The following is a 24369-nucleotide window of genomic DNA, read 5'->3' as shown; positions in this document are numbered from 1 at the left end:
GTGAAATGGGATACAAAAGGTATATAATTTCAGAGGATGTGGAAACCTTTTTGGACAATACTCCTTTGGCCTCAGGTTATCTGGCTCCTCCTGTACTACTGCTGAAAACATCTGGCGGCAAGTTTCAAATTCCTATTTCTATAAATTATGTCAGTATCAGTGTTCCCGCTAAGGTGCGCTGGCCTGCGCGCGCGCACAAAATATTACATCGCAGCGCAAAGTTTCTCTTCACAGCGCACACACGCGTCGCAAAGGTAAGGGGAGGTAAGGTAAGGGGACGCATTGGGGGGATTGCACTTCCCCACAATTGCCATGCTTCGGTTCCTCTTCTTCCTTCCTTCCTCCCCCCCCCCCCCCCCCGCGGGACCCTGCGGCACCATCAACTCTTACTCCCTCTAATGTCGGCCCTGCAGCTCCAGACTTCCTCGCACCTTCTCCCCTCCCCCTTTGGATCGCTATTATTTTAAATGTTATAGCCGCGGAGCTGTATCCATCAGTGGAGATGTTTAACCTCGGCCTGCCCCGGAACTCTTACTGCAGCAGCCGCCCGTCTAGGCAGGAACAGGAAGTCACTGTTGCAGTAAGAGTTCCGGGGCAGGCCGAGGTTAGACATCTCCACTGATGGATACAGCTCCGCGGCTATAACATTTAAAATAATAGCGATCCAAAGGGGGAGGGGAGAAGGTGCGAGGAAGTCTGGAGCTGCAGGGCCGACATTAGAGGGAGTAAGAGTTGATGGTGCCGCAGGGTCCCGCGGGGGGGGGGGGGGAAGGAAGGAAGAAGAGGAACCGAAGCATGGCAATTGTGGGGAAGTGCAGAGCTGCAGGGAAGAGTGTTGCGGTACCCAGCTGGAGGGAGAAGGAAGATGAGGGAGGGAATTAAAGGAGATGCCAGGGCTTGGAGCATAGGAGGAAGGTATGCCAGTCTAAGGGAAAAGGAAGGGGGAGATGTGAGAGCATGGAGGGGGAACGAAAGATGGAAGAAAAGGAAAGGAGAGAGATGCCAGAGAATCAGGGAAGGGGAGATACCAGACTATGAGGAGAGGTGTGGGAGAGGGAAGGCGAGGAGAGAGATGCCAGACCAATGGGGTGAAAGGAGAGATGGAAGGGGGAGGCATACAGTTTCTGGAAGGGGCATAGAAGGAGAGAAGATGCCATATAGGGGAAGAGAGACGGCAGACAGTGAATGGAAGGAAGAGAGTTACAAGAAGATGAGGAAAGGAGAAACCACAGAAGACAAAGGTAGAAAAAAATTTCTATTTATTTATTGCTTTAGGAGACATGTGTCACTGTTTCTGTGAAGCATTGTATGCAGAGTCCAGCTTCTTGCTGGTTCAATTTAACCTTTGTCTATGTATTTTTATTTTATCCCCCCTTTTACAAAACTGTGAAGCGTTTTTAGCACCAGCCTTGGTGGTAGCAGCTCTGATGCTCAGAATTTTATGAGCATCAGAGCTGTTACCTCCGTAGCTAAAATCCACACTACAGTTTTGTAAAAGAGGGAGGGGTTAGTTTGTGATTACATATTCCTTACTAGGCGAAGGTGTTTTCTGTGTTCTGTGTGTTCGAAAGACATGGTTTTCTGTTAGGATTGACGGTGTAGGATTGATCTGTGCTGGTCTGGCTTGTTTAGTTTTACAATGGGTGTATTGATGTACTGCTCACTGCAATATGTAAGATGCTGCCTTTTCCTAGGTACTCATGTGTGACGTGTGGTTTGTTACTAAAAATCATGTTTTTCTTACAGATGGGGGGGGGTGCCAAAAAATGATGGGCCCCGGATGTTACATATGCTAGGTACGCCACTGTATGTAAAGATACCAGAAAGCTGGCGTAGCAAAAACTTCTAAGTTTTGAGTATTTAACCCTCCCACAATCTCACGGGCACTCGTTTCAAGTTTATTGAGATTTTGATTTAAACGCAATATCAAATATTTTCAATGCGTATAACAAAAATAAATTTGGGGAAATAAATAAAACCATTTGAACCAGTGTTCCCGCTAAGCTGCGCTGGCGTGCGCTGGCGCACAAAATATTACATCGCAGCACACACGTTTCTCGTCACAGCGCACGATCGGAAGAGGCGTACGGCAGATGGCAGGGCGGCGAGAGGAGAATCGGGCGAGTTGGCTCATAACTTGCTGGCGCCCGATATTTTTGGCTCACGGTGAAAAAAGTTTGCTCACAACACCCGCCCGCTTAGAGGGAACACTGGTCAGTATCCCTTTAAAGCACAACCTCTCTCTCTCCCCCTGGGCTGAATTTTGCTTTCTAATGATTCCAGTCCAGTAGAGGGCGCTCCAACACAATCAGACTGCATGTATCAAGTCTTTCCTTAATCCTTGAAGCATAGCCACAGCTGTTTTTACTGATTTCTCACTCAGCTTCCTATGTACAAAAAAAAGAGCAGATTCTTCAACTGCATACATAACTGCAGAATAAAGTGCAACTTGTTCAACAAATCTCTGGAGACGGGAGTGGCTCCTGGGGACTGGAGAAGAGCGGATGTGGTCCCTATTCACAAAAGTGGACGCAGAGATGAAGCGGGAAACTACAGGCCTCACTTCGGTTGTTCGAAAAATAATGGAAGCGTTGCTGAAAGAAAGGATGGTGAAATTCCTAGAATCTAATGGGTTACAGGATCTGAAGATTCGCACAAGGTTAACCTGTTAGTTCAGATACCTAAATGAAGGAAAAGACCTCAGAATACCACGCCAAGGATCATATTGCTATTCTCCTTTGGTTGTTCAGTGATAAGGATATCTTTCATAGATCAGAAACCATATTTTTATGACTACAATTTACTGAGTCTTTTATTCTTATTTTCTTTGTACTACTCAATATTTATGGTTTTTAATTTTTTCTTATTATTCAAATCTTAACATCACACTGCATAGTGTAAATCTCAACCAACAATCTGGTTATAGAAATGAAAAGCACTTATCTTATGCTTAATGTTGTTATCCGTGTTGTCACAACTGCATGAATCGTATATTCAAAGCCCACAATTCAAAGTCCAACGGAACCTGTTTTGCCAACAAACGATTGGCTTCTTCAGGTTAGCGTTCTTGAGTTCAAAGCCCATCTTTGATTGCTTTTTTTCGTGTCATATAGTAACATAGTAGATGACGGCAGATAAAGACCCGAATGGTCCATCCAGTCTGCCCAACCTGATTCAATTTTAATTTTTTTTTTTTCTTCTTAGCTATTTCTGGGCAGGAATCCAAAGCTTTACCCAGTACTGTGCTTGGGTTCCAACTGCCGAAATCTCTGTTAAGACTTACTCCAGCCCATCTACACCCTCCCAGCCATTGAAGCCCTCCCCAGCCCATCCTCCACCAAACGGCCATACACAGACACAGACCGTGCAAGTCTGCCCAGTAACTGGCCTAGTTCAATCTTTAATATTATTTTCTGATTCTAAATCTTCTGTGTTCATCCCACGCTTCTTTGAACTCAGTCACAGTTTTACTCTCCACCACCTCTCTCGGGAGCGCATTCCAGGCATCTACTACCCTCTCCGTAAAGTAGAATTTCCTAACATTGCCCCTGAATCTACCACCCCTCAACCTCAAATTATGTCCTCTGGTTTTACTATTTTCCTTTCTCTGGAAAAGATTTTGTTCTACGTTAATACCCTTCAAGTATCTGAACATTTGAATCATATCTCCCCTGTCTCTCCTTTCCTCTAGGGCACATGTGTCAAACACAAGGCCCGCGGGCCAAATCCGGCCCGCCAGGCCTTGCAATGTGGCCCGCACCGCGCTGTCATCACTGCACGCCGTTGCGTTCCATCACAATGACGCGCGGTGACATAGGCTTGTGATCTCGCCGGCCGTACTTGCTATCTATCTCCCCCCAATGACCGCCCCCCCCAAGAACCTCCGACTGCCCCCCCAGCCGACCCGCGACCCCCCTGGCCGACCCCCACGACACCCCCACCCCCCTTCCCCGTACCTTTCTGTAGTTGGCCGGACAGACGGGAGCCAAACCTGCTTGTCCGGCAGGCAGCCAACAACGGAATGAGGCCGGATTGGCCCATCCGTCTCAAAGCTCCGCCTACTGGTGGGGCCTAATGCGCCTGGGCCAATCAGAATAGACCCGGGAGCCTTAGGTCCCACCAGTAGGCGGAGCTTTGAGACGGATGGGCCAATCCGGCCTCATTCCGTCGTTGGCTGCCTGCCGGACAGGCGGGTTTGGCTCCCGTCTGTCCGGCCAACTACAGAAAGGTACGGGGAAGGGGGGTGGGGGTGTCGTGGGGGTCGGCCAGGGGGGTCGCGGGTCGGCTGGGGGGGCGGTCGGAGGTTCTTGGGGTGGGGGGGCGGTCGATGGGGGGAGGGGGGTTTGCGTCGAGGGCAGGAGGGCCTGGGATCCCTCCTGCCCATAATGTAGTGCGGGGTGGGGGTTGGGGGTCGCCATGGTCAGGAGGGTTTGGGCTCCATCCTGGCCCGATATTGTCGGGGAGTTGGGGAATCGGCGGGGCAAGAGGGCTTGGGCTCCTTTTTGCCCCGATCGTGTCGGGGAGTCGGGGGGGCAAGAGGGCTTGAGCTCCCTCTTGCCCCGATCGTGTCGGGGGTGCCGCGGTTGGCTGGGGCAAGAGGGCTTGAGCTCCCTCTTGCCCCGATCATGTTGGGAGTCGGTGGTCCTTCGGGGTGGGGGTGCAGGTGCTTGCGAGCGGTCCTGCTTGGGGTGAATCGGACGTCGGGGGGGGGGGGGGGGAACTATGTAAAAAAAATTTTGTACAACGCGCTCACGCGTATACCGCGCAAGGATGATTCAGGAGGCGTGACCTATAGTCCGGCATCCGATGTGGTTGTGCGGGTGGCAGAGCAGAGGAGAGAGTGAGTGTGCGGGCATAAAAAATACACAGCAGAAGCTGCCAGTTCCTGGCATAAAGTGTAGGCATAAAAATCGCAACAGAATCTACTATCTGTACCCAGCCAGGCATTTATTGACTGACTTTTTCATTCTAACGCAGATTTCCAATAAACTACATCTTTTACTGCCAATATTGATCCCAAAATGTCCAGGAAAAGAAAAGTTGACGGTGAAGGCAGACAATTTAATGACAAATGGGAAAATGAATACATGTTTGTGCTTAGTGAGGGCAAACCAGTGTGTATATTGTGTTATGAGACAGTGTCGGTGATGAAAGAGTACAATATACGTCGTCATTTTGACACCAAACATAATGTTAAGTATGGCAAATATACTTTGGAAGAAAAGCATAAAATTGTTAAAGAACTAAAAGGCAAACTACAATCACAGCAGCAAATGTTTACAAAGGCTACAGCGAAAAATGATGCTGCAGTGAAAGCAAGCTTTATAGTGGCTGAAGAAATTGCCCGTACTTCAAGGTGTTTTTCAGAGGGTGCCTTTTTGAAGCAATGCATGCTAAAAGTGTGTGAGAAAGTATGCCCAGACCAGATACAGAGTTTTCAAACTGTCAGTTTGTCAAGAAACACCATTGCAGACAGAGTTCAAGAACTCTCAGGAAATCTATCATCACAGCTGGCCGAACAGGCATGCAGTTATCTCGCTTTTTCACTTGCTATCGATGAAAGCACAGACAACACTGATACAGCGCAGCTGTCCATCTTTATACGTGCTACGAAGACCGACCTCTCTGTCACTGAGGAACTTTTAGATGTAGCTGCCATGCATGGGACGACGACTGGTAGAGATATATTTGAGGCTGTGGAGAAATCTAAAAATAATTTTAAATTACCCTGGGAAAAGTTGGTGGGGCTAACTACCGATGGCGCACCTTCAATGTGCGGAGAAAAGAAAGGCTTGGTTGGACTAATGAAGGAAAGAATGCAAAAAAGTCACTGCCACACACCCTTGATTACTTATCATTGCATTATCCACCAAGAGGCTATGTGTGGAAAAGTTCTGGACATGAATGACATAATGACCACAGTCATTAAAACTATTAACTTTGTAAGGGCACGTGGCCTGAATCATCGCCAGTTCCAGCAGTTTTTATAGGAGGTGGGTGCAGAGCATGGAGACGTGCCATACCACACAGAAGTAAGATGGCTGAGCAAGAGCGCAGTCCTCAAAAGATTTTTTGAGCTCAGAGAACAAATTGCTCTTTTCTTGCCTGAACTGTCGGATCCCGCCTGGCTATGTGATTTTGCTATGATGTGTGACATATGCGAGCATCTCACCCAACTGAATCTGAAGCTGCAGAGACGCAAACAAGTCATCACGAAGATGTCTGACATGATCACAGCATTCCAGCGTAAACTTCAACTATGGAAGTCCCAACTGGAACAGGACAATCTTGCCCACTTTCCCGTTTGTTTGAGTATCTCAACCACTATTTCTGGTACTTTTCCTTGCAGTCGGCTGGCTACCAAAGTTAGCCGTTTACTAAGTGAATTTGAGTGGCGCTTCTCTGACTTTAGAACACAGCACTCAGGCTTTGACATCTTTGCCAATCCTTTTACAGTTGATGTCAACAATGTGCCCCATCACCTTCAGATGGAGATAATCGAGCTTCAGTCTGACAGTGGCCTGAAATCAAGGTTTCAGGATGTTGAAATTGAGGACTTCTACCCTCTACTGCCCCCTGACTCAATGCCAGAGCTCCGACTTCATGCTGCCCGTATTCTATCCATGTTCGGGAGCACCTATCTTTGTGAACAGATGTTTTCAATAATGAATCTGAACAAAAACAAGCACAGATCACGCATTACCGATGACAACCTCCATGCTGTTTTGCGGGTTGCTACAACCCAAGAAATAAAACCGAACATTGACTCATTGATACGGGGAAAACGGTGTCAGACATCTAGCCAGAAAACAAAACAATGAGCATTTTAGGTACATTACAATATTACTGTTTTGCTTGATACCAATATTACTGTTTTGCTTGATAGCATGTGAGTTGATTAACAGCACTGTTAAGGAAAAGATTGTTCCACTCATTTTAAATTCACATTTCTGGTTAACATTGTCAGTTTATGACTGTTCAGTAAACCATTCGGCCCGCGATTTAGGCTGGATTTTAGATTTTGGCCCTTTCTCTGATTGAGTTCGACACCCCTGCTCTAGGGTATACATATTCAGGGCTTCCAGTCTCTCCTCATATGTCTTCTGGCGCAAGCCTCCTATCATTTTCGTCGCCCTCCTCTGGACCGCCTCAAGTCTTCTTACGTCTTTCGCCAGATACGGTCTCCAAAACTGAACACAATACTCCAAGTGGGGCCTCACCAATGACCTGTACAGGGGCATCAACACCTTCTTCCTTCTACTGACTACGCCTCTCTTTATACAGCCCAGAATCCTTCTGGCAGCAGCCACTGCCTTGTCACACTGTTTTTTCGCCTTTAGATCTTCGGACACTATCACCCCAAGGTCCCTCTCCCCGTCCGTGCATATCAGCTTCTCTCCTCCCAGCATATACGGTTCCTTCCTATTATTAATCCCTAAATGCATTACTCTGCATTTCTTTGCATTGAATTTTAGTTGCCAGGCAATAGACCATTCCTCTAACTTTTGCAGATCCTTTTTCATATTTTCCACTCCCTCTTCGGTGTCTACTCTGTTACAAATCTTGGTATCATCTGCAAAAAGGCACACTTTTCCTTCTAACCCTTCAGCAATGTCACTCACAAACATATTGAACAGGATTGGCCCCAGCACCGAACCCTGAGGGACTCCACTAGTCACCTTTCCTTCCTTTGAGCAACTTCCATTAACCACCACCCGCTGGCGTCTGTCCGACAGCCAGTTTCTGACCCAGTTCACCACTTTGGGTCCTAACTTCAGCCCTTCAAGTTTGTTCAACAGCCTCCTATGAGGAACTGTATCAAAGGCTTTGCTGAAATCCAAGTAAATTGCATCTAGCATATGTCCTCGATCCAGCTCTCTGGTCACCCAATCAAAAAATTCAATCAGGTTCGTTTGGCACGATTTACCTTTTGTAAAGCCATGTTGCCTCGGATCCTGTAACCCATTAGATTCAAGGAAGTACACTATCCTTTCTTTCAGCAACACTTCCATTATTTTTCCAACAACTGAAGTGAGGCTCACCGGCCTGTAGTTTCCTGCTTCATCCCTGTGACCACTTTTATGAATAGGGACCACATCCGCTCTCCTCCAATCCACAGGAATCACTCCCGTCTCCAGAGATTTGTTGAACAAGTCTTTAATAGGACTCGCCAGAACCTCTCTGAGCTCCCTTAGTATCCTGGAATGGATCCCGTCTGGTCCCATCGCTTTGTCCACCTTCAGTTTTTCAAGTTGCTCATAAACACCCTCCTCCGTGAACGGCGCAGAATCTACTCCATTTTCTCGTGTAACTTTGCCGGACAATCTCGGTCCTTCTCCAGGATTTTCTTCTGTGAACACAGAACAGAAGTATTTGTTTAGCACATTTGCTTTCTCCTCATCACTCTCCACATATTTGTTCCCAGCATCTTTTAGCCTAGCAATTCCATTTTTTATCTTCCTCCTTTCACTAATATATCTGAAAAAATTTTGATCTCCCTTTTTTACATTTTTAGCCATTTGTTCTTCCACTTGTGCCTTTGCCAAACGTATCTCTCTCTTGGCTTCTTTCAGTTTCACCCTGTAGTCCTTTCTGCTCTCCTCTTCTTGGGTTTTTTATATTTCATGAACACCAACTCTTTCGCCTTTATTTTCTCAGCCACTAGGTTGGAGAACCATATTGGCTTCCTTTTTCTCTTGTTTTTATTGATTTTCTTCACATAAAGGTCCGTAGCCATTTTTATCGCTCCTTTCAGCTTAGACCACTGTCTTTCCACTTCTCTTATGTCCTCCCATCCTAACAGCTCTTTCTTCAGGTACTTTCCCATTGCATTAAAGTCCGTACGTTTGAAATCTAGGACTTTAAGTATCGTGCGGCCGCTCTCCACTTTAGCCGTTATATCAAACCAAACCGTTTGATGATCGCTACTTCCAAGGTGAGCACCCACTCAAACATTAAAGATACTCTCTCCATTTGTGAGGACCAGATCTAATATCGCTTTTTCCCTTGTGGGTTCCGACACCATTTGTCTGAGCAGAGCCTCTTGAAAGGCATCCACAATCTCCCTACTTCTTTCCGATTCCGCAGACTGAACATTCCAGTCCGCATCCGGCAGGTTGAAATCTCCCAACAGCAGAACCTCCTCTTTCCTTCCAAACTTTTGGATATCCACAATCAGATCCTTATCAATTTGCTGCGATTGAGTCAGAGGTCTGTAGACTACACCCACGTAGATAGAAGTTCCATCTTCTCTTTTCAGAGCAATCCATATCGCTTCTTCCTCTCCCCAGGTCCCTTGCATTTCGGTCGCTTGGATATTGATCTTTACATAGAGAGCTACTCCTCCACCTTTATGACCATCTCTGTCCTTCCTAAAAAGATTATATCCCGGTATGTTTGCATCCCATCCATGTGATTCACTGAACCATGTCTCTGTGATAGCGACAATATCTAGATCTGCCTCTAACATCAGGGCTTGCAGATCATGAACTTTGTTGCTTAGACTGCAAGCATTTGCGGTCATCGCTTTCCAGCTATTTTTCAGCGATAATCTCGTTTTTCGTATGGATTTTTGTGTCGTTTCACTTTCCGTTGCAATACTAAGAAATGAGTTGCTGATATTGCTTATGTTGCAGCCTTTACTACTATCATATCTTTTCTTTTGCCGGGGGTGGTCTCTATAATTGTCCTTCGTACATACACCACCCCCACCTTCTAGTTTAAATGCCTAGAAAAATATTGTCTAAATTTCTCTGCAAGGTTTCTTTTTCCTGCTGTAGTAATATGTAGCCCATCAGTGCAATATAGCTTCTTGTCCTTCCATGGATTTCCCCATCCTCCTATGTACCTGAAGCCTTCTTGATGACACCAGGCTCTGAGCCATCTATTAAAGTCCTCTGTGTTTTTCACTCTTTGCTCTCCTTTTCCATATGCAGGCAGTATTTCAGAAAAAGCTAAAGTCTTTACAAAAGGTTTCACGCCCTCACCAAGCTCCCGAAAAGCTTTCTGTGCTGCAAGTGTGGAGTTGTTGGCCAGGTCATTTGTTTCCAGATGGATAACAACATCAGTGTTAAAATCCTTAGTTTCTTCCTTAATTATAGTCAGTATTTGCCTAGAACTCCTGGTAGCTGAGGATCCTGGAAGACATTTCACTATTTTGGTCTCCTCGCCCTGTGTCCTTATGATTATTACATGTACATTACATTAGGGACTTCTATTCCGCCTATACCTTGCAGTTTAAGGCGGATTACAAAAGAGCTAACTGGACATGTAGAGGTTCAGAGATCAAATCCACAATAAGTGCATGCTTGAAAAATCTGTGCACAGTGGGATCCTCCCCCAAATCAGGGACTCTGCAGTGATCCACATCCTAGAGAACCGCCAGATTTGCCACAGCTGTGGCTGCCATGGCGCTTTCCTGCAAAACCAGAGGTATAGAAAGCGAATCTGGCACAACCGCAGGCCCTATCTACATACCTTCCAGCACCCCCTAGGAGAGGCAAGAGAAAAGATCCTGGACAAATCGTAGGGGTCCCTGTGCCCAGAACAGAGGCTTAGGGAAGAGAGACAGGCAGAGACACCCCCCCCCCCCCCCAATTATGCCTGATAAAGCATATCAACAAAATCCAGGGAAAACCCATCCTCCATGGCGAGAGCCAACCACTGCGCTCCAGTTGGGGACAGTTTGTTGGATTTACCAGTTTTACCCCCGAGACACACTTTCTTTTCGCAATAACATCGCCTGTGTATTTCCCATGCCCCCCCCCCCCCATTCCCCCGTCCCCCCCAGATGCCATTTTCATGGGAGTTGGGACTTAAGGTGCTAGAAGACCCTCCATGGAGGTAGAAAGCGCCAAATCCGGTCAAGCCTTTCACCCCTCGCGGGCTGCAGTGCAAGTGGAATACAGTTGCGCATTCGACAGCCATCCACCCCAAATGAGGCATGAATCCTTGACATCCTGCCCTGGGGAGATCATCTATGTAGTTTTCTTTCAAAAATGAAGATGGCATGTATAAAAAATAACTAAAATCAGTCCAGGAAAACCACAAAGAACCCTCAAGAACAGAGATTCTAGGATTTTAGGAGTGGGGTGCGTAGGGCTTGCAGGGGAACCACCTAAAACTCTTTTTTAAAGACCTCTCCCAAATCTCTGATTCAAGCTGTTAGCTTGTACTCATAGAAACAAGTGCTGACAGGGAAACACTGCAGCCTCTATTCACTATGTGCTGAATGAGACAGAGCTGAAAACAACTCACAGGTAGATTCTTTGCCTCAGTGAACTGGAAATCTGGATTTCAAATATTCTGACTGCCCCACCGGCCTGACTACCACGGCCGGAGACTACTGCCACCCTTTGACACACCACGCAGATGTCTGGCAGATGAATGCAGTCTGGCTCCGATCCCAGTCACACCTACGTCGAACTGTGATCTACCCACTAGCGGACAAACCTGGGGTGAGCAAAATCCCAAGGGAACGGTCCCCAGTCTGATGTGCAGGCTGTCTAGGGCAGTGGTTCCCAACCCTGTCCTGGAGGACCATCAGGCCAATCGGGTTTTCAGGCTAGCCCTAATGAATATGCATGAGAGAGATTTGCATATAATGGAAGTGACAGGCATGCAAATCTGCTCCATGCATATTCATTAGGGCTAGCCTGAAAACCCGATTGGCCTAATGGTCCTCCAGGACAGGGTTGGGAACCACTGGTCTAGGGGGCTTACTGAGAAGCAGGGAATCCCCTACAAGAAAACTTTTTCCAAAGATCTGCAATCTCCTGCAGTCAAGGATGTCCCCGCAGAGAACCGCCATAGCATGAGGGCGAAAACCGTGAATTCAAAACACTGAAACTACGCGAAATAAAACACAAGCAGAAAAGATAAGCTCCTACAGCCTGGCTTGTAGGAAGGAAGACCGAGGAGCTGGGATACTGGCACAGTGATGAGCTATGAGGGGAGGGGTTTAAGTCTATGAAATTCTGAGGCCTCCTACAAAGTTCTGGCAAGTAGAGGGAAATAAACCCCCTGGTCCAGGAATAAAGTGGGATTGTACAAAAAAAATAGGTTGTGCCTAAATGTTAGAATGATGCTAAACGTGATTTTATAATGGGTGAAAATTTGTTTTAGAAACAACACCTTAACATTCATTCTAGAATCTAGATAGAAAATGTTGTCAGTGTATGAACTCATTAAAGATAATGCAAAATTTCACTGATAAAGCTAAAATAATTTTCTTCATTGGGTGATCCATGGACTTCTGAAAACACTAGTGGATCCTTTGTTAAGTCTTATCGCCCAGTGGCGTAGTAGGGGGGTGGGGCGAGGGAGGCGGTCCTCATGGCGCTGACAGCCCTCCTCCACCCGGGTTGTTCCCACTCCTTTCCCTGCCATGCGCATGCCCCTTTCCTTCCCTTCCCCAATGCCTTTTTACCTTTGGTGTGAGCAGCCACCAACTTACAGCCTGCGTTGGCTTCAGCGCTCTCTCTGATGTCACTTCCAGGGCCCGTGTCTAGGAAATGACATCAGATAGAGCACCGAAGCCGACATGGGCAGTAAGCCGGTGGCTGCTAGCGCCAAAGTTAAAAAGGTACGGGTAAGGGGGGGGGTCAGGAAAGAGGGTGGGGGAGGGGCGCCACCACCCCGGCCGCCTATGCCACTGTTATTGTCCACTGGATCAATCTGCTATTTTGCACGGTGAGTATTTTCACGGAAGTCACACAGGAGCTCACCCAGCTGAAGCTCAGTCAGAAATATTAGCAAATGAAATATTTGGAAAAGCTGAGATCATTTGTCTTACGAAATAATGGGGGCAAGCTAACAAAAGCCCTGAGAGATGCAAAGGCACGTAGCTTGAGTCGCTTTGCCAACACACTCCAATTATGCATTCATGGCTCTATTCTCACAAACTTCCGTTGGACGTTTTAAACACTGATCAAAAGCCACACTTCGTCTATAGGCTATTCAGTGTGAACTGGGTCTGCCTCAGCATCAACTTGTAGAAAACAAGAGGGGGGAGGGGGTAATACGATGTTCATACAAAACTTTGTGTATCATAATTCAAAAGGATTCTTTAATGCTACTAATAGCTAAGAACATAAGAATAGCCCTACTGGGTCAGACCAATGGTCCATCAAGTCCAGTGGCCCATTCTCATGGTGGCCAATCCAGGTCCTGGCCAAAACCCAAAGAGTAGCAACACTCCATTCAGAATCCTAAAGAATAGCAAAATTCTAGAATCCCAAAGAGTAACAAAAGATTCCGGAACCTCAAAGAGTATCAAGATTCCAGAATCCCAAAGAAAAACAAAAGATTCCAGAACCCCAAAGAGTAGCAACATTCCATGCTACCGATCCAGGGCAAAAAGTGGCTTCCCCCATGTCTGTCTCAATAACAGACTATGGACTTTTCCTCCAGGAACTTGTCCAAACCTTTCTTAAAACCAGCTGTGTTATCCATTCTTACCACAACCTCTGGCAATACGTTCCAGAGCTTAACTATTCTCTGAGTCATTCTACACATATTCCAACCAATCCTCATCAAAATGTCACGTTTTATCAATTTTATATGATGGAAATTTTTATAAAATTGATAAAACATGACATTTTGATGAGGATTTGTTGGAATATGTGTAGAATGACATTTATGAAGTAGCTATTAGTAGCACATTGAAGAATCCTTTTGAATTATGATACACGAAGATTTGTATGAACATCGTATTACCCCCTCCCCCCCCTTTTTTTTTCTATATAGTTTTACATTGGGTATGATGGAATTTTAAGTCTGATTTCTCTTTAAAACCTCAGCATCAACTTGTGGCGAATGTTGTGACTAGATGGAATTCAACTCGTTATCACATGTTGGAACTTTTGTAAGAGCTCGAGAGGCTTTACTGTAACATAGTAACATAGTAACATAGTAACATAGTAGATGACGGCAGATAAAGACCCGAATGGTCCATCCAGTCTGCCCAACCTGATTCAATTTAAATTTTTTTTTTTCTTCTTAGCTATTTCTGGGCAAGAATCCAAAGCTTTACCCTGTACTGTGTTCCAACTACCGAAATCTCTGTTAAGACTTACTCCAGCCCATCTACACCCTCCCAGCCATTGAAGCCCTCCCCTGCCCATCCTCCACCAAACGGCCATACACAGACACAGACCGTGCAATTCTGCCCAGTACTGGCCTAGTTCAATATTTAATATTATTTTCTGATTCTAAATCCTCTGTGTTCATTTCCAAAGTTTTTAAATTACAAATGAAAACAGATGAATTATAATGGACTGAGGAGAAAATTAAATTCTTCTCAATCGCACATGAACTTGTTCAGTGCTTCCTACTTGACTTAGAAACAGACTTGCCGACAAAAGACGTCTTATTCGTCCTTGACCAAAATATTTTTCCCAGTCAGATTGTGATAAACATTAAGATTTTTGGCCCAAATTTCTTCTGCACACACAAAATGGGAAGTTTGTCTCAATCTATCTATTTCCTCATGTGGAAAGTTACTTGGACACCGTCTCGTATGAAGAAAGCCGCACTTAGGGCTCCTTCTAGCGCACTTTTAGCGCCTGCACCTGATTAGCGCGCGCTAGCCGAAAAACTACCACCTGCTCAAGAGGAGGTGGTAGCGGCTAGCACGTGCGGCATTTTAGCGCACGCTATTCCGCGCGTTAGGGCCCTAACGCGCCTTCATAAAAGGAGCCCTAAGGCCCTCTTTTACAAAGGCGCACTAAGCGTTTTAGCGTGGATTTAGCACACACTAAATCAACACGTGCGCTAACCGCTAACACGTCCATAGGATAACATGCAAGTGTTAGCACTTGGCGCGCGCTTAGCGTGCGCTAAAAAGCTTAGTGCACCTTTGTATAAGAAGACGACAAATGCTGGCACTGTAACACCTCACTAGGTTCCTTTGCTCGCATGCTTTCTGAATGTAAAAATGTTCGTCCCTTTTGGGAAACCATCCGGACTACGGTGTGCATGGCTTTTAGAGAAGGGCTGGGGGGATGTCTATTCTGTTGATTTCGGGCGCAACTAAAAATACCCTGTTTCCCCGATGGTAAGACACTGTCTTATTTTTTTCGGAAGGCCAAAATATGCTCTAGGGCTTATTTTTGGGGGGATGCCTTATTTACCCATGAAGAAGACTACAGTACACAGTTATTGTTGAAAAAAAACAGAATTTTATTACCTGTATTGGATGTTCTGGCCGTGAACAAACTCCTGCAGTCTCCGTTAGGGAGGGATGAGGGAAGCTGCCTGTGTTTCCTTGCGCGGAGTCACGTGCTGCAGTCCTGTCACTTCCTCCTCTTCACTTCATGACGAGGCGCGGCATGCAGCCATGGAGGCAAATACGGTAGACGGAGGGACCACACGGAGTCACCCACCGTACCACCCGTTTCGGGTAAGTGCAGGTATCAGTGGGTGGCTTATTTGCGGGGGGTGCCTTATTTTACATTTTTTTCTAAAAAGGGGGGGCTGTCTTATTTGATGGCCCTGCCTTATCATCGGGGAAACACGGTAGGTGGAGTTTGCACAGACTTCGGATGGAGATTTTTCACTTCTGTCCTGTTCACTGATTTTTTCAGGCCTCCTGCTGTTTTTAGATGGTTGTGACTATACCAGTTGTTTTTATATATAGTGTGGTATCTGATTGTATGCTCGGGCATTGTTGTCGCCTGATTGTTTGTGTTGCTTCACTGTTAATAAACATATGTTTAAAAAAAAAAAAAAATGATAACGAATTGTTCCTATGATACAGTAGTTCCACACTCGCTGCATACTTGTTTTGATCACTCCCTATGTAAGCCAAAACTAACTGATATGATGATTTCTATTGATATGCAACAGGTTTTGCAATATTGGAAATCAGCCTCACGACTTAACTATTCCTTTCAGTGGAATTCTGTCTGTCTGTATAAACGTTTAGAAAAATAAGCTTTTGAAAAGCGCTTTCCACTACTTACTAGCTCGCAAAATCATATATGGACTCCCATAGACACTCAACTTTGTGAACAATCAACACGTATAACATATTTTCTGTTTGACAGCAAAATTTATACTACTCAACTGTGTATATTAGGACTAAAATAATATCCCTGAATGTTTTGTTACACGTTTATATATATTTTTCCACAAATATCAATAGAAATATTAAGGTCCCAACTTTAAAGCTTCGCCCCCGCAACAATGACTCCTCTTCCCACCCAATCCCAATGCGACCTCCCGGCGGAAAAAACCTATCTCCCAATGGCCCTCTATTCTCACTGCCCCCTCCCCTTAACTACCTGCCTGTCTCGATGGGTGACACTCGGGCCTCCCAGCACCGTGTACTTTCCGCCCATCAAGACAAGCTCTCGGGCTACACTAACTTAAAAAAAAAAAGAAATATAGAAACATGATAATAATAATAATAATAACTTTATTCTTATATACCGCCAACAAACTTGCGACTTCTAGGCGGTTTACAATAAAGAGAAACTGTAAATACAATAAAGAGAAGTGGTTTACAATAAAGAGAAACTGTAAATACAATAAAGAGAAACTGTACATACAGCGAATTAACAGGTATAGCATTGTACATCTGGTAATTCCAACATTAATAATATTAACAACAGTTTGTGTGCTGCAAGACCAGGAAGTGCCATGCTGCTAACACAAAATTTAGAAATATTCCATGAATTGAATGGTATGTTCATGGTTAGTGATTAGGGTTGGGGTTTACAATTTACAGGGTCGGGTATGTGGTGGTATTATGAGGGGGGCTGATGTTCTGGTTCGTTACCTAGGTATTTCAAGAACAGGTAGGTTTTTAGGTGTTTCCTGAATTCGCCATAGTTGTTTGTGTGTGCAATTAGTTTTTCTAAGTCTTTACTCCATGTGGCTGCCTGGTACGATGGCAGATAAAGGCCGATTTTTCCTCTCTCCCTCCCCCCTCCCCCATGTGCAGCAGCTTTCCACTTTCCTATCCCCTTGCACAGCAGCTTTCCATCCCTCCAATTCATCTGTGCAGCATCTCCCGACCTACCCTCCATCCACCCTTCAGGCCTCCTAAAGTAGCAGAGCAGCGGTGGCAGTGACCAGCTTGGCAGAGGCAGTGCGGTGAACAGGCTTCTCGCGGCCTGCCCACCAGGGCTTCCCTCTGCCGAGTCATCAGTGAAATCATCAGGGACGCGGAAGAGGGAAGACCCCGGCAGGCCAGGAGAAGCCTGTTCTCAGCGCTGCCTCTGCCAAGTGCCAAGCCGGTCACCACCACCGCTGCTGCTGCTGCTACTTTAGGAGGCCAGGAGGTAGGTCAGGAGACAGAACTTACTGAATCTGTGAGTCTGATTTTTTTTTTTTTAATAATAATAATTTATTCTTATATACCGTCTAGCCATAAAAGTTCAAGGCAGTTTACAGTAAGAAGTACCAAACAATCAGTAGAAAATTACAAATCGTTAGAAATACAATTAAGATTAAAATAAAACAATAAACCCTTAAGTTATGAATCGATTGAACAGCTGGGTATTTACTAGTTTTCTAAAAGAAAGGTAAGAGAAAGCATGCATAAAAATTTTACCCAACCAATCGTTCATTCTACCAGCTTGAAAAGCGAGAGTTCTATCCAGATATCTTTTACTGTCGGATAGGTAAACAAATGAATTCGACGTGTAGATAAATTAGAACTTTGAAGCTCATCTGCCATCTTTTTACCCATTCACCCAGCTTGTTCAGGTCACTTTGTAGATCTTTGCATTCCTCAACAGTTCTGACCCTACTGGAGAGTTTTGTGTCGTCCGTGAATTTTATAACTTCACACTTCGTCCCCGTTTCCAGGTCATTAATGAATATATTGAACAACAACGGTCCCAGCACTGACCCCTGTGGGACACCACTCGTGACCCCTTTCCAGTCAGAGTAGTGTCCCTTTACTCCTACCCTCTGCTTCCTGTCTGCCAGCCAATTTTTGACCCATCAGGGGACTTACACATATGGGTCAAAAATTGGCTGGCAGACAGGAAGCAGAGGGTAGGAGTAAAGGGATACTACTCTGACTGTAAAGGGGTCACGAGTGGTGTCCCACAGGGGTCAGTGCTGGGACCGTTGCTGTTCAATATATTCATTAATGACCTGGAAACGGGGACGAAGTGTGAAGTTATAAAATTCACGGACGACACAAAACTCTCCAGTAGGGTCAGAACCGTTGAGGAATGCAAAGATCTACAAAGTTACCTGAACAAGCTGGGTGAATGGGTAAAAAGATGGCAGATGAGCTTCAATGTAGAGAAATGTAAAGTCTTGCACATAGGGAAAGGGAACCCGATGTACAGCTATACGATGGGAGGGAGAGTATTGGAAGAAGGCAAACTTGAAAAAGACTTGGGGGTATTGGTGGATACAACGATAAAGCCAGCGGCACAATGTGCAGCGGCCTCAAAAAAGGCGAACAGAATGTTGGGCATTATCTAAAAAGGTATCACTACCAGAATGACAGAAGTTATCCTGCCGCTGTATAGAGCAATGGTGCACCCGCATCTGGAGTACTGCATCCAATACTGGTCGCTGCACCTTAAGAAGGATATGGTAATGCTCGAGAAGGTCCAGAGAAGAGCAACAAAAATGATTAAGGGCAAGGAAGGCTGGAGAAGCTGGGGCTCTTTACCCTGGAAAAGCGGAGACTTAGAGGGGACATGATAGAGACCTATAAAATCATGAAAGGTATAGAGAAGGTGGAGAGGGACAGATTCTTCAGGCTAGCCGGGACATCAAAAACAAGAGGGCATTCGGAAAAACTGAGAGGAGACAAATTCAAGACGAATGCTAAGAAAGTACTTCTTCACTCAGAGGGTGGTGGACACCTGGAATGCGCTTCCAGGAGAGGTGATAGGACAGAGTATAATAATGGGTTTCAAAAAAGACCTGGAGGGCCACCACGGGAGCGGGCTGCTGGGCACGAAGGACCCCTGGTCTGACCCAGCAGAGGTGATACTTATGTTCTTATGTTCTTAGAACAGTTTAAAGAAAACTGTGAAACCAAATAAGTAGGAGCCATACCAAATATTGATTTGAAACAGATGCAGGTAAATTTTGAATAGAATTCTTGCCTCTATTGGCAACCAATGCAATTTTTCAAAATAAGGACTAATACGCTCCCATTTTTTTCAAACCAAAAATCAATTGAACTGCTGAATTTTGAATAACTCGAAGTCTTCCAAGGGTTTTCTTGCAAGTTCCCAAATAAATAATATTACAATAGTCAATCATACTTAATATGGAAGACTGGACTAGCAGACGAAATGAGAAAGCATCGATTCGAATCGGGCAGCATTAGTATGTACGTTAAGTCATTATGCCATTGTATAGATCCATGGTGAGGCCCCACCTGGAATACTGTGTGCAATTCTGGAGGCCGCATTTTCGCAAGGATGTGCTGAGACTGGAGTCAGTCCAGAGAATGGTCTTGGGACTCAAGGATCTCCCGTACGAAGAACGGCTAGATAAATTACAGCTATACTCACTCGAGGAGAGAGGGGAGACATGATCGAGACGTTCAAGTATCTCAGGGGCCACATCGAGGCGGAGGAAGATATCTTCTTTTTCAAGGGTCCCACGGCAACAAGAGGGTATCTGTGGAAAATCAGGGGCGGGAAACTGCGCGGTGACACCAGGAAATTCTTTTTCACTGAAAGGGTGGTTGATCGCTGGAATAGTCTTCCACTTCAGGTGATTGAGGCCAGCAGCGTGCCTGATTTTAAGGCCAAATGGGATCGACACGTGGGATCTATTCACAGAGTAAAGGTAGGGGAGGGGCATTAGGGTGGGCAGACTGGATGGGCCGTGGCCCTTATCTGCAGTCTATTTCTATGTTTAAGTATGTAAGGGATATCCTATCCAGAATCATGAGGCTGGAGTCTTTTGAGCTTTTATGGAAAAATGCTCGAGTACCTGAACAAATTCATGTAAACCGTTCTAAGCTCCCCTGGGAGAAAGGTATAGAAAACGGAATAAATAAATAAGACTTGGACATAGGGGGACTAGTTTCAGCCCATCCCTATACTCTATGCATAGCTTGTGCTTTCAGGGGAGGAGAGAGGGAGGGCTTTTGCCTTTCAAAATGCAATCCTGCAGAATTTGCCATTACAATGTCTCAGCACAACGCGTACTTTGCTGAGATAACGGTGGGACCATCCAGCCCTCCACTCCCAATGCTACTCTATTTCTTCTCACTAGGGAGGAGGCAATATTTTCAATGCACATTTTTTTCTGCAGGCAAACAGAGACATGCATTTGAAAGACAAAACAACCTTTAAACACTACCCATCTGTGTTCTAATATCATACAGAAGTACATGGACATAAAGTTCTTCTTAAACTGCATACATTTATAGATAACAATACAGTAGTCCATTAAAAATATGACAAGTAAAATACTGCTATTACCTTGGGGGCACAGATTATAGTGCAGTGTGCATAAAAGCATCATTATATCTCTTTAAAGCTATTCTAAAGATCTTATTTTTACTACAGTACCATACCATAGTAATTTTAAAGAATTCAACATATTTTTTTCTAACTCCATCCATCTAATCTAACTAATTTCTGTTTTTATCCCACAGTTTTTACTTGTTATGTTTCATTTTTTAACGAACTGTAAACCGAGTTGAGCTCCTTAGGGAGTAGATTAGATTAGATTAGATTTATTGGTTTGTTTGTTTTTTCACTACAGTATTGCCACAGGCAGAAAGAGTGACTAAAGCCTTTTGACAACAGAGTAACTACTGGAGCTGTCTTAAAAAAAATAATGAATAGACCAGAGATGCCCAAAAGGTTGATCAGGATCGACCAGTAGATCACTAAGGAACCGCGAGTCGACTTGTGTTGCCTTTGCGTACTGTTCTCCCTGCTTCCCCGATGCCAGGCCAGGTATGTACAAGCGCCGGGCCCACAGCCTTCCCACCCCAACATCAATTCTGACATTGGAGAGGAAGTTCTGGGCCAACCAATCACTAACTGGCTGACCCGGAACTTCCTCTCCGAAGTCAGAATTGATGTGTGTGTGGGGGGGAAGGGGGGAGGGCTTGTGGGTCCGGCGCTTGTACGCGCTGGCCTGGTGTCGGGGAAGCATGGAGGAATCGGCGGCAGTGGCTTGGTGGGGTGGCAGGGAGAGAGAAAGACAGACAGAAAGAAAGGGGGGGCAGGGAGAAAAAAAAAGAAAGAAAGAGGGAGGAGGGAAATTTTGAGTTGGATAGTATTGCCTTTAATTGAAGAGTACCAGTATGACTGTTTATGTTTTGGGGTGGGGATTTGGCTATCTGGTGTATTTGCCATTGTGAAAATTCAATAAAACTTAAAAAAAGAGAGGGGAGGGGAGGGGCAGGGAGAGAGAAAGAAAGGGGGGCAGGGAGAGAGAAAGAAAGGGGGGCAGGGAGAGAAAGAAAGACAAAGAAAGAAAGAGAGAGAGAAAGAAAGGGGGGCCAGGGAAAGAGGAAGAAAAAGTTGGACTCATGGAGGGACAGAGAGAGATGGGGAATGGAATGAGGTCTGGAGGCAGAAAGAAAGAAATATTGGATTTACAGTCAGAAGGAAGTGCAACCAGAGATTCATGAAATCACCAGACAGCAAAGGTAGGAAAAATGATTTTATTTTAAATTTAGTGATCAAAATTTGTCTGAATTTATATCTGCTCTCTATATTTTGCACTGTGGCCCCCTTTTACTAAACCGCAATATTGGTTTTTAGCACAGGGAGCCTATGAGCATCGAGAGCAGCGCAGGGCATTCAGTGCAGCTCCCTGTGCTAAAAACCACTATCATGGTTTAATAAAAGGGGAGGGGGTATATTTGTCTATTTTTGTATAGTTGTTACTGAGGTGAAATTGAATATTTTAAAGGCATCTGCCTTGACCTCTTTGATAAAAACCCCAAATATAAATGAAAAACCCCCGAATATAAATGATAATTAACATTTTCTTTGCGTACAATGTGCTTTGTTTTGGGTTTTTTTTTTATTTTATTGTTGGTAGATCATTTTGACTTGGTCATTTTAAAAGTAGCTCACAAGCCAAAAAAGTGTGGGCACCCCACGAATAGAACAAACAATATCACTAAAGTGCTTTTCTTTAGGATAAGAACAAGGGCTGCGTAATCAACCTCATGGGCTGGCTGTGTGTAGAGTGCAAGATGCATTGCCACTCATCTCAACGACTAGATACCGTTGCCCCCTCCCCCCCCCCCCAAAAAAAACATGTTCAGATCTGGCATCTCTGTCTCCTTTCCTTCCCTGCGCTTCATGTCCTGGCATCTCTTCCTCCCCCCTCCATGGCCTAGCATCTCTTTGCCTTCCTTCCTTTCCCTCCCTCATTTTCTTCCCCATGATCTGGCATCTCTCTTGCCTCCCCTCTCTTTGGTCTTCCTTCTCCCTTCCTCCCTCCCTCCTTCTCTCTCTCATCCCCTAGTAAGCAGCGCAACATTCAGAACTCGCTGCTCTTGCCGGCGTCAGGCCTTCCTCTCTTATTATTATTACAGTGGTGCCTCACACAACGAACTTAATCCGTTCCAGGAGCAAGTTTGTTATGTGAAACGTTCGTTGTGTGAAACGCGTTTTCCCATAACAATACATGTTAAAAAAAATAATTCGTTCTGTAGCATAAAATATGCTAAGATGACATAAAAAAAGATAAATTTTTGGTTATTATTTTTATTTAGATACATCTAAAAACATAATTGTTTTTTAAAACAACACACATTTTTTAAATTTAAAGACAGACTAAGTAGAGTCTAATTTTACAGTGAGAGGGCAGAGTCTCAGCGGCAAAAACTGGGACTTAACTGTTCATTTTTTTTTTTTTCTACCGTGTTTCCCCGATGATAAGGCAGGGCCATCAAATAAGACAGCCCCCCCTTTTTAGAAAAAAATGTAAAATAAGGCACCCCCCCCGCAAATAAGCCACCCACCGATACCTGCGCTTACCCGAATCGGGTGGTACGGTGGGTGACTCCGTGTGGTCCCTGGCACCCCCGACACGATCGGGGCAAGAGGGAGCTCAAGCCCTCTTTGGGACGGATGGGCTCATTCCGTCGATGGCTGCCTGCCGGACAGGCGGGTTTGGCTCCCGTCTGTCCGGCCAACTACAGAAAGGTACGGGGAAGGGGGTTGGGGGTGTCGTGGGGGTCGGCCAGGGGGGTCGCGGGTCGGCTGGGGGGGCGGTCGGAGGTTCTTGGGGGGGGGCGGTCGTTGGGGGGAGGGGGGGTTTGCGTCGAGGGCAGGAGGGCCTGGGATCCCTCCTGCCCGTAATGTAGTGCAGGGTGGGGTTAGGGGGTCGCCGTGGCCAGGAGGACTTGGGCTCCCTCCTGGCCCGATATTGTGTGGGGAGTTGGGGAATCGGCGGGGCAAGAGGGCTTGGGCTCCTTTTTGCCCCGATCGTGTCGGGGAGTCGGGGGGGGCAAGAGGGAACCAGGCGGAGAGAGGGCAGTTAAGCGCAGTGCCTGCGTGGAAGGATGCAGCTCGGGCGACTTCGTTGTGTGAAACGAAGTTCGTTGTACGGATCAAGACATAAAGTTCGTTGTGCGCAGCGTTTGCTGTGCGAGGCGTCCGTTATGCGAGGCACCACTGTATTATTATTATACTGGCACTTAGCCCATGGCATAAAATATTTCTGAACCTGTGAACTAACATGACAATAATAAAGCAGGTTTCCAAAGAAATAAAGACCGTACGTGTCTGCTTTGATCCCTTACTATGACAAACAGATTAATAATGTTGCTAGGGCTTTTTTTTTCTATTGAAACTGACTAAACAATTAAAGCTCAAAGAGTAGAGGCTCTAAACACCTGAAGGCTCACAGATCCGTTTTCTTAAGTCTTACTGCAGCTGGCGTCATGACTATTCCATTTGTTTGGAATTTGTCGCACCTGAGTAAGTAGAATTGGCATCTCAGACGCTTATTCGAGATGCAGCAACACCCAGACAACTGCAAAAATCAAGCAGATCCCTGTTCTCCAGCGAATTGCTGCTGACAACACAGCTTCTGTTGTGCACCCCAACACCTGAAACACTTACGAGTAAAAAATGTTGAACCCCGTTAAGTTATAAGCAGCATCACTGAAGAAATGGAGCAATGCATAGCCAGACGTCGTCACCACTTCAGGAACGGTTTCATTTCCACGTGCTTCAGGTACTATCAGACCACTGGAAAAGAAAATCAGAGAAAAATCAGAGACCCTAATTATTACCGTAATTGCAATGATGCATTTAAACTACTGGCAAATAGAACGTTGGTACAGAAAAGAAAAAGTTTAGGTAACTCAGGATTTGTATGAGTTACAAAAGAAGAATTCAGATGCATTTGTTGATTTTCACTATAGCAAGAGGCAAACAAACAAACTTCACAGCT

At 45.5% G+C, this 24369-nt stretch overlaps 1 protein-coding gene across 1 annotated transcript in view; it reads right to left on the bottom strand.

The window, feature by feature from the left end:
• Positions 1 to 24369, bottom strand: part of ATRNL1 (attractin like 1) — a 1517170-nt gene that overhangs the window by 1213492 nt on the left and 279309 nt on the right. Inside the window, exon 4 of the mRNA XM_033941321.1 lies at positions 24036 to 24164. Within this exon, the coding sequence (XP_033797212.1) occupies positions 24036 to 24164 (129 nt within the window). The remainder of the gene's footprint in view (positions 1 to 24035; positions 24165 to 24369) is intronic.

The sequence above is a fragment of the Geotrypetes seraphini genome, chromosome 4 (assembly GCF_902459505.1).
Source record: "Geotrypetes seraphini chromosome 4, aGeoSer1.1, whole genome shotgun sequence".
Taxonomy (NCBI): Eukaryota; Metazoa; Chordata; class Amphibia; order Gymnophiona; family Dermophiidae; genus Geotrypetes; species Geotrypetes seraphini.
Note: the sequence above shows the minus strand (reverse complement) of the source record. Positions and strands in the feature narration are given on the sequence as shown.